Source organism: Gymnodraco acuticeps, unplaced genomic scaffold (genome assembly GCF_902827175.1).
Source record: "Gymnodraco acuticeps unplaced genomic scaffold, fGymAcu1.1, whole genome shotgun sequence".
NCBI lineage: Eukaryota > Metazoa > Chordata > Actinopteri > Perciformes > Bathydraconidae > Gymnodraco > Gymnodraco acuticeps.
Genome location: NW_022990392.1, coordinates 798386 through 809620, shown reverse-complemented (window position 1 = coordinate 809620; position 11235 = coordinate 798386). Strand labels below are relative to the sequence as shown.

Below are 11235 nucleotides of genomic sequence, written 5' to 3'. Positions count from 1 at the left end.
TTGGGTCCTTCTTCAACATTGTATTCACCATTAGCTTTGTTATTTCCCACTTGTATAACTTCACATGTGCATTTTTCATTCAGTTTCATCTCTATTTTCTTAAACAAGATATTAGGGTTGTTTTTTCACTTGTATTGTCATTACACACTACAGGTAGCCTACTATGTGACGAAATGGTTTCTCTGCATTTGACCAATCTTAGTGTTAGGAGCAGTGGGCTGCCATTATGAACGGCACCCGTTTGAATTATTATATCATTAAAGTTATCTACACAACTTAATTTCTTAACCTAAGAAAAAACAGATCGATTGTTGCATGCTAACGTTTATAGGCCATGCAGCTTTATTAGGGGAGGACATAGAAGGGGTGCATTTACAAATAAAATGTATAGAAAAAACTACACCCAAAGCTTAATTTGGGCATTTTAAGTAAAGCCCATTAAGAAAGCTATTCACTTTTGAAAAAACTCACTGCTCGATAATAATTTGAAATGATATCAATAATTAAGAGCATACATCTTACTTGGTTACATTATTCCTCATTTTAATTGTGTCTGTTTTATTCGCAATGGCAATACTGGGCACTTTATTTGTACAATTTCACTCAAACCCCTCAAAGTCATGACAAATTGTTTGAAAAATCCTTGATTTGATTTAATCCTGCTCCAAATGATACTTGATTACTGTCTGTGTATACATTGTATGTCTGATTTTGTAGCCTAACTGCGCAGTAGATGATAATCATTTCGGAAACGTAATAATTTCCTTGTTCGAAAACACGACGCGGTGTTTTACGAGCAGAACTTGAAGATATCACCAGGGAACCTGTCATTCAGCGGTCCGCATTGGTCACCTGACCAAACTCCAGGTCACGTGACTGATATTCCATCCTCGCCATTTTGCAATGTGGGAGAAAGGGAGGCCACTTTTTATGGCTGACGAATAATTCAAAGCAGTTTTATGTGTTGAGGACAAAGAGCATCGAGCCTTTCCGTGTCAGTGAGTATATCTTTATTAAAAACAGAGCCACGCGCTTCTGCGTCACACATTAACTGAAAACACAGTAAAAATGTCCTTGTACTTGTGGGTGTTGGTGCTAGCAACGTGTGTGGACTCGTGTGTGTGTGTGTGTTTGTGTTTGAACAGCAGGCTATGAAGCTAACTGTGAAGCTAATAGTGTTTCCTGTTTACTTAAATGTATTTGTTCATGTTGAACTGGCTTGATTGTCGTAGCAGCATTAGCATGTCAGCTAACAGTAGTACATTTAGCCTAGTTGCTACTCGAGGTTTCTGTAGGAGCTGTCCCCCTCATTCTACAGGGGACTGAGAGTGGATGAAATATTTTTAGATTCTGACATAACAGGTGCTCATCTGAAACCGGCTGAACCTCATGAGAGTCCAGAGAGGCTAAACTGACCACAAAGTGAACCATATGAACCACCGCCTAGCTGCTATCTCCACAAGTGACACACTTTGTTATCTGACTATAAGTTGTTAATTTAGTAGGTTTAAGATGCGTTGATGAGGGCGTTTCCAATAAAAGTGCTATTCAGAGGTGGAATAAGTACATATGTTGGTCTTAAGTAAAAGTAAAATATACCAGAGTGTATGAATACTCTGTTAAAAGTAAAAGTCCTGTATTCAAAATGTTACTCAAGTAAAAGTACCAAAGTATTGATCTCTAAATAAACTTAAAAAAGTAAAAGTACTACTCGTTATGCAGATTGCCCCATTTCAGAATCATATGTAGTGTATATTTTCATTATAATCCTTGATGTATTCATTTGTTTATCAAACTTGTACATGTGGAACTTGTATTACTGCTAGGTAGCATGTGAATGTATTCCAGGTGTAACTAAGGTCTTACTTAAGAGTTGATTATATGTTTTTTATATTTATTAATCCATATCTGTAAAGTAACTATGTAGGTACTATGTAAGAGTAGTGGAGTAAAAGTACAATATTTACCTCTGAATTGTAGTGGAGTAGAATTACAATGTAGCATAAAATGCAAATACTAATTTGACTTAAGTACAGTACATTTACTCAAGTACTTGTGTAGCTTCGCTCACATATTTCTGAATGAAGCTGGAGGATAGCTTCATAACAACTATTGCATGTGGTTACCCTTCTCTGAATGTGTATCCTTTTTACTGTTTTGATCATCATACAGAAGCAGAAGTAGGAAAAGAGGAAGGCAGTTTGAGGTTAAAAAGTGAGGAGGAGGGAAGTTTTGGATTCACAGATAAAAGGAATTTAACCACAGGAGTTGTGACACTTTCCCTCAAGCTGAGATGTAAACAAATGCACATGTTTGCAAGGACAGCGTTTATATTAAATGAGTTAAGCTATCACGCTTATCAAGTCTTTTGTGTTACTTCCCTTTTATAAACTCCCTCACTAAATACTGTAAAATAGAAAAATGAAGAAAAAAGACATCTTATTTTCTAGGGCTGTACCCGAATATCCGAATATTCATTCGTTGTAGTACTATTCGGGTTTCAATTTCGTTATTCGTTTTTTTTATTGAATTGATTAAAATCTTCAATATCAACGTAAGAGCTTGTGCCTCTTCGGGGGGTGCTAACACTTAACCATACACTTTATCGTTTACTTTCTCCATCTTTATATGTAGATATGACTTTTCTCCGTTAATTTCCGTCACGTTGTTTCCATAGCAACGACAACTTCCTGTCAACAGCGCTAACTCTCCTTCAAAATAAAAGCATGTCCATAAAATATAGGAAGGCAAGCCAAATTACACTTAAAGTGTCAGAAAACACAACCCTCTCTCTTTTCCTCCATACCCACATTTCTAAAAACGGGGCTGCAACGGATCTGATACAGACTGATACAGATTTGAAAGTTCTCTGACGTCAGGAACGAGGAGCGCCGCCTATATGGCCAACTCTCCACCTATCAGGGGAATGTGGGGTTGGGCCACGGCCGGCCATTGCCACTCGAAAGCGCTGGAGACGCTGTAGTACATATGTCAGGCCTGTAGGTGGCGCTGTAGTCTGCCACAAAAGCAGCGAAGAAGACTTCTCACAGATTCAGCCCCTGCAAAAACAGGGCTAAAAAAGAGCAAATGGAGCGAAATGAGTCATGGCTAAAATGCATGATCTGTTTGGTATTTTGAAAAAAAAACTTTGCAGACATGTTTTATATAGGTATGGCCCTACAATATATTATTCAAATATAGCATCATAGGTCCACTTTAAGACATATACAACTGCAACGAAAGTAACAAACACAATGCAATATCCTTTTCAATTTCAAAGAACATAAATTGGGTTATATACATTAACAAATAACTATAAAACAACAATACGGTAGAATAACAAAATGAATGCAGTGAATAAACCGAAATACACGTGTTGAAGCGGTTCGCTGCTGATTACTACTACTACCCCCCCCTTAATAGAAAGGTCAATACTAGAAATAGAGTCACTGTTAGACTCTAGCTAGATTTTGAAATGCTTTACTTTCACTGTAGAAAACGTTTGATACAAAGAGCCGCACAAAGAGTGCTTTGATAAACATAAAAAGTGTGAAACATGAAATCACATGATCAGTTCTCAAAATACACAGTCTTCCATGCTTATAAGCAAGCATACAGTTTGCTAACATGCAACATGTGTTTGCAAACGTTTCTCCCTATTTCATCAGCCTGGCCTTAGGGTGCAGTACAGCAACATAACACATTATGTAAATGCATGGCATTAGAAAACATGCTCGCAATGCCTTTTACTTAAATTCCTTTTAAAATGTTGCAACGCACAGTAGTGTAAGTTGTGGTAGAAGCAGAACAGAAACGTAGTGAATATGAATGTAAAATACGTTTTCAAAAGTCACCATGACTACTTGATTTGAAATACTGAATTCTTTAATTGCAAAGTTAAGATAAGGGTTGACAACATATAGTTTAAAATGTGAATGTGAGCCAAAGCAATTTTTTGTCAAGTCAATATTAACCCTTGTGAGTTACAAACTCTTATTGTTCGTCGTTTCTATAGATGCTTGACAATATCTAATATTATGAAATGAATCCATAAGAAAATGTGTAACTGTTTCGCTAATCATAATTCAAATAATAACAATAATTATTTGATCTACCAAGCATCCACACATACTTAAATGTTAAGGCTTGCAAAAATGGTCGATTATTAATTTATCGTAAACTGATAACTTTGAAAAGCAAGCAATTTGAAGATGTCATTGTCACTACGACAAACTGTGAGGAGGACTTTCCTTTCTTAGAATGTTATCCCATACTAAAACAAAGTAATCATTTACGTTACGTAGACAGATAATCGATTTAAAAATCATCTGGATAATTTGGTCCACGTTACCTACGTCTTAAAAATCATTGACATTGTTTGTGAGTTTAAATAATGTGTTCATACATTTCAGTATATCAATCTGTTTAAATCCAGTGCACAATCTATAACTCCAAGCAGTTAACAATGTCTTTCTCCCCTGCTGTCTGCCAGGTCATGGAGGAGGTCATCACACACTCCTCCTCCACCACCTGTTCCTCCTCTGCTCCGTCAGCACTGGGATCTCTCTCTCAGCCCGTAGCCCAGCATGCTGTGGAGGAAGACGCCTCCCAGAGTCTTCAGCAGAAACGAGCGGCAGATTCTCTAATCCAGGTCATCGAGAAGCTCAGCAAAATCGTGGAGAAGCGGCCCCAGCGTCGCTGCACCATGGCGGGACAGAAAAGAGGGGGAGGAGGTGAGGAGGGGGCGAGAGGGAGCAGAGGTGGCTCTCCTGTAAAGAAAGTTAAGAGAAACTGTAAGGTGCAGGATAACGCAGAAGAGGTGCGAATAGAAGGTGACCATAACAACAACATCACATTAATGGAGGCGTCAAACAACCCCAACAGTGGCGACCACAAACGGACGGTGACCTGCTATCAGTGCAGCCTGTGCCCCTACCTCTCCCAGACACTGCCTATGCTGAAAGAGCACCTTAAGCACCACAACGAGCAGCACAGTGACCTCATCCTCATGTGCTCCGAGTGTCGCTTCACCTGTAGAGACCAGGGGCAGCTGGAGGCCCACGTCAGGCTGCACTTCGACAACGGAGGAAACCTGACGAGCAATTTGTCTGATACCTACAGCGAGGGCAAGGAGGAGGTTTTAAGAACGCAGGATGGGGACTGGAACGATAGTAGCCCATTGGACGGTTCAAAAGAGCTCCCGCAGAAGAAGAAGTGGTATAGCTTCGAGGAGTATGGGCTGTATCGCTGTCTGATCTGCAGCTATGTTTGCAGTCAGCAGAGAATGCTCAAAACTCACGCCTGGAAGCATGCCGGCTTGGTGGATTGTTCTTATCCAATCTTCGAGGGTGAAGATAGCAATACCTCAAGGAAAGAGTCCCAGCCTGCACCTAACAGTGCTGCAACCAGAGAGGAAATAGTCTTTCTTTCACCAGTTCCTCAAGATAAAAGCCTCCAAAAGCTGCCCACTGCCTTCAAGCTCCAGCTCTGCGAGCCAATGAATGCTGAGAATAAACATGACGCCTTGAATCGTCCAGTTTCCGATCTCAAAGAAAGTTTGAAAATGGAAGAGGAGGAAAGCGTGTACCCTATCAAAGAGGAGCAGGTGACGACGGAGGCAGACGCCAAGGTGGAGATCGATAATCACCACAACAGCGCTTTCGTCACGGACAGCTTACTGTCATCGGCACAGAAGATCATCAACAGCAGTCCCAACAGTGCCGGACACATCAACGTGATCGTGGAACGCCTTCCTTCAGCTGAGGATTCCGTCATGGCGACCAACCCGCTTCTTCTTAGCCCGCACGTGGACAGGGAGAATAACTCATTGGATGCGAATGAGGAGCGGGGCCATGTGGGAGCTGCAAAGGGTGAAGTAGTGTCTAGCTGCATTCTGGGTAGCACTCCTGACAGCATACCTTTAGTAGCAGATTTTAAACCGTCTATTGCTGTGGGTAGCGACTCTCCACGGGATGAAAACATTCCCCCAGCTGGTCGAAAGAGGACACATTCTGAGTCTCTGCGCCTGCACTCTCTGGCGGCTGAGGTCCTGGTAGCTATGCCTATGAGGACCACCGAGCCCCCCCCCTTCAGCACAAAGGTAAGTCTTAGGACCAGCACAGCCCAGACACAGAGGACTTCTGACGCGGAGACGACCGCAGCTCTGTTGGACTTAGAGCTTCACGGCGAGGCCAGAGAAGAAGAATTGGGGTCCTTGTGCCTGGGGGAGGGAGACGAGGAGGGCCCTGCCACTAAAGCGGGAATCAGCCTGTCATTGCTAACCGTCATCGAGAGACTCCGAGAACGCTCGGACGAGAACGCCTCCGACGAGGATATCTTAAAGGAGCTTCAGGACAACGCTCAGTTCCATAACGGAGCTGTGGAGAGTGTGGGGACAGGAAACGGAGCGGGGAGCTACATGTGTAGCATTCCCGGAATGGACGGGTTGGTGGCAAGTTCTGACGGGGGACTGGTGGACTACATCCCCGGAAATGAAAGGCCGTACAGGTGCCGCCTGTGTCGCTACAGCAGCGGCAATAAGGGGTACATCAAACAGCACCTCCGGGTGCACAGGCAGAGACAGCCCTATCAGTGTCCCATCTGCGAGCACATCGCCTTAGACAGCAAGGACCTGGAGAGCCACATGATACACCACTGCAAGACCAGGATGTACCAGTGCAAGCAGTGCCCAGATGCCTTCCACTACAAGGTGAGGAGACAACGTTCACACAGCTTTTCATTTGTACGATTGTTTAATAGTATATTATAATGTTTAGCGTTATAGAAGCCATTGAAACAGCTGATGTTGTACTCTGAATTGGCCTCCCAGGTCTTCATTATAGTAAAATAGAAAGAGATGCCCTATCCTGTCTGGGGACATTCTTTATGTATTCCCAGATTTTTTTTTAACGCTGGCTTAGGGTAGAAGGGTGTAGATATTTCCAAAAACCTGCAGTTTGTACATTTACTCATTTAATTTCCATGTCTTAATGAGTTTGGGCTTTTGGTTAAAGGAAAGAAACAGATTTGATGGGTTTTAGGAACTTATTTTGGTCATTTTACCACAATAATTTGACCTTCTACACATCATGCAGAATACTAATATAGCGTAAAAAAAATAATCTGAAAAATATAAGTGTAATGGCATTTTGAGCAGATTCTAACTTCTAGCTTATCGCCGTCGCTCTGCGCTCGTATAACACGTACTGCTCTTCTTACGAAAGCATAATGCCAACCCTCTGGTTCCCATTCAGGTTGACACTGTCAGCTTTTGGTAGCAGTTGAAGTGCTTCCAACCACTCCCATGTTTGCTTGTGATGTCAGAGGAGAGAGCCGTGCACTCTGAATGTCGTATATAGCACTGATTGCCAAGCAGTGGTAAATCTGCAGATACCAGGTGGAACAATAATATGTAGACGACATCCATTTTTTTTAACATTTTGATGGATATTTTACTGTAACCTTTTCTGTTTGTTAATATATTTATTTCATCATATATTTTTTATTTATTTTATATTTTTTATTACATTTTATATTTTATTTCACTCTAAAATGCAGCAACTGTCACTAAACCAACATTTCCCCTGGGATAAATTTAAAAAAAAAAGTATTCTGATTGATTTTAAACCAGGGAAAGGCCATATTGTGTTTCTAAAATCAATCTGATTATTGATATATTGCTGTGTAAGGACTATTCAATAGAAGACATTAGTTTGTCACGTTACAGAGGCAAAATCAAATGTTTTCGATAAATGGGGAAACCATTATGAATGATCATGTTTTGTCTGTATTTAATTTTCCTCGTCTCAAGTGGCCAGCCTCATAAGTTTGCAGTTGGGTAGTTGACGGCATGTACTGCCATCTCATGCTGGATATGTGTGTTTCCCTTTCCTAGAGTCAGTTAAGGAGCCATGAGAGGGAGCAGCACAGCTTCAGCGAGGACATGTCCGGCCTCACCCCCGTCACTGAAACTGTCTCCATGGTGGAGGATGCTGAGCGGGTCACAGATGATGGTAAGATCTGCTTTCCTAACCCCATTATGTGTTAGGATGGTAAGAAATGATTACAATATATTTCAATCATTTCATGACACAAACCAGTTTGCTCTCCAATGCGACTTTTCCTTGTGTTGCCACATGCTTCATTTCATTTTTAAATGAATTGTCCTCTCTTACAGAATGTGGTGTGCAGAATATGTATAAGTGTGATGTGTGCGACTACACCAGCTCCACTTATGTCGGCGTGAGGAACCACCGTCGGATTCATAACTCTGACAAGCCTTATCGGTGAGTTGTTAAAATGCACCACTAAATGCAAGTAATAAAAAAACATGAACAGTTATGAAATGTCTACATTTCCTGAAGGTAGTCTTAAATGTTTAAAGGTCCCATGACATGGCCATTTCTACTGATCATAATTCCATTGTTGAGGTCTACTAGAATAGATTTACATTGTTCAATGTTCCAAACTCACAATGGTTTCTCATACAGCATCTCTGTATAGTATGTGTATTCACTCTCTGTCCTACACGCCTTGTTGGAGCTCCTGCCCCCCTCCCTGTGAGCCCAGTGTGCTCTGATGTGTTTATGTGTTACAATGGCGTTTGTAAGCAACCAGAAAATGACACCAGTAATGACAAACAGATGAGAATGCTGCGTGAGGTCTGGCTGCCGTGTTGGTGGGACGTTGCGGGGCTCGCTGCTCGCCCTTTGAGGCTCGAGGAGCGGACAGTGTGAGCTGGATTACTGGTGTCGTTTCCTGGTTGCTGCGTGGGATTTGCAAGACAGCGAGACACCGCAGAACTCAGCCTGAACACACACACACACACACACACACACACACTCACAACAGCCTGAGAAAAGATAAGGCTGAGTGAGTGTGTGTGAGGAGCTCCACAAATTGGTCCATTTGGTCGTCGTTACGTCACTGTACCCAGGAAGTAAAAAATGGAAAAAGAGAAATCTCCAACGAGGCGTTCTGGGGCAGCATAGACAGGTATTTTCTGTGTTAGAGTTTTACTCGCTACAGGGTGTACTTTGAGGGTTTGTGACTCTGCAGACCGTTTACATGTAGAACAACCTTCATAACACACAAGGGGACGGGTAATAACCAGAAAAGCATGACATGGGACTTTTAAACTCAGGAGTAAACTAAAAGCATTTAAAGGTTACCATTGCTTGTCAACCGAAGTAGGATAATTGTTCATTTAGAATTTAAGAATGAGTTTTTGTAACAAAGGTTAGTGAGAGACAATACATTTAACATTGTGATTTTTCCATGTAATTTAAAGCAATGACATACAACATGCCCTTAAAAAACATGCCAATTCTATTGGCTAGTGCTCCAACACATTTTACAAGATATGCTAAGGGGTGGGACTTATCAGACACAGCTCTAAGCGGTTGACCAATCACAACAGAGCCGGCCAGCTAACCAATCAGATCAGACTGGGCTCTGGTTTCAGACAGAGGGTGAAAAGAGGTGCTGCAGCACAGGCAGTATGAGAAAATAAAGAGCTTTGTGAACATTAAAGCATGGAGACATGTCCCAGGAGAGACACTAAATACAAATATGAATCTGAAAATGACAAGAATATGTCCTCTTTGAAATGCATTTGTATTTACTTTATCACAGTTCTGGCTGTGATGCATATGATATTATGACCTATTGTGCCACCTCCTGGTCACTGGCCTGTACAACAATATACAAACTTAGACAACATTTAATTAGATCCTAGGACACAGCTAGAGCACAACAGGCAAACTAACAGCTTTGCCATCCATCCTAATCTTGAGGTGGCGCCTTTATATTTGGCGTTTAGACATGTCTTAACTCAAGGAATATATATTTATGACCAGCCTAATGAAATATGCATCGAGGGGGAGAGTTTGGCAGAACTGACAGTGAAGCTGTTTTGTAATGACAGTTTGTTTTCTCGGCCAATCTTTTAATTAAACCTTCAGTATTGTAAGACATCAATTCGGGTGGTTATGAGTTGGTTGGTGGTCTTGGGACTTTTTGCTTCTGTAACAACTTTCTACTCTTTGCCGTACTTGCATGAACAGTTGTTGTTTAGACTAATCACGCACCAGCCTCTGACCTTCAAGACTTTAGGTTTTTGGTGCGGGTTGAGAAGATAGTCTGTTCGAGTTTAACCAGTTTTCTGGGTTGAAAGCTGCAGTGGAAACACGAAAAAGGGTTCACCGGTTCCAAACCTGCCCTGTTACCACCTTGGTGGAAAAGGGGTATCAAGACACAAAGACACTAGTATGGACAAGAACACACATTGAAAAGCCACCGTCCTCCCTCTGTAACACTAACTAGACTAATGTATTTCAATCTCAAATCAATGGAGACACCCAGGTGGAGCAGCCTTCCCTTATTTGGAGCCACACTGACTTTAATCCCACAACCAGAAAATGTAGAAAATAATATGTAGTAAAACAACATAGAATCAATTGAGGGAGAGTTGATTGCAAGACAGCATACCTCCATTATTTATACAGCTTCAAATAACTCTACATTCACAAGCTACACGATGACTCCATGAATGTTTTACCCTTTGCTAATCGAAAACGGCGAGGGAATGGAGAATGTTTTGGCGTTCGGAGAATCTGTGCGTTTGAATATGTCGGAACTGGTTTGAAATTGAAGCTGCCATCATAAATCAGTCCCAGAGTTGAGTCATGCGTACACAGCTGTTTATAGGCAGATTATGTGTGTGTGTGCAAGAGAAATAACACTATGTAAATTATTAAGTACCCATGTAACAAGAACATGAACATTATAAATAATTTATCAAATACTCAAAATTCATGCACTCGATGATTTTCAGTTTTTTCACTGGAGTAAAGCATACAGTATATAGGGAGTTATCAGTTTTGTATATATTAGTTTTAATTTTGTGATTTGAAATTGGTCTTCATAGTATCAAAACTTCCTAAATATCACAAATACAATGAGCTCTTATGTGTTTTACTTAACAATATACTTAAACCTGCGCTCCATTTATTGTTGCTACAGGACATAGTACCGTGTTATTACAATATTTATTTATGTAATATTCAAATCTGCAGTTGGCATTAGTTCCAATAGATGTTATTGTAGCTTCGACCTTGTGTGACTTTTATTCTCCCTTTCTTTTTGAGTTTGATACAACAAAGTGTTTTTGCACTCATTCTCTGAATTATTGTTTAAATATGTTAATGATATTTGCTGAAATTACCCATGACATTT

The 11235-nt window shown here is 41.0% G+C and overlaps 1 protein-coding gene across 2 annotated transcripts in view; it reads left to right on the top strand.

Moving 5' to 3' along the window:
- Positions 1-872: 872 nt before the first annotated feature.
- LOC117551615 (zinc finger protein 507-like) overlaps positions 873-11235 on the top strand; it is a 31106-nt gene continuing 20743 nt past the window's right edge. Inside the window, exons 1-4 of one of the 2 annotated variants that reach the window (XM_034224544.1) lie at positions 873-998; positions 4493-6709; positions 7895-8012; positions 8177-8285. In XM_034224544.1, coding sequence (XP_034080435.1) covers positions 4496-6709; positions 7895-8012; positions 8177-8285 — 2441 coding nt within the window. In that variant the 5' untranslated portion in view covers positions 873-998; positions 4493-4495. The remainder of the gene's footprint in view (positions 999-4492; positions 6710-7894; positions 8013-8176; positions 8286-11235) is intronic. The other variant, XM_034224545.1, reaches the window with a different exon arrangement.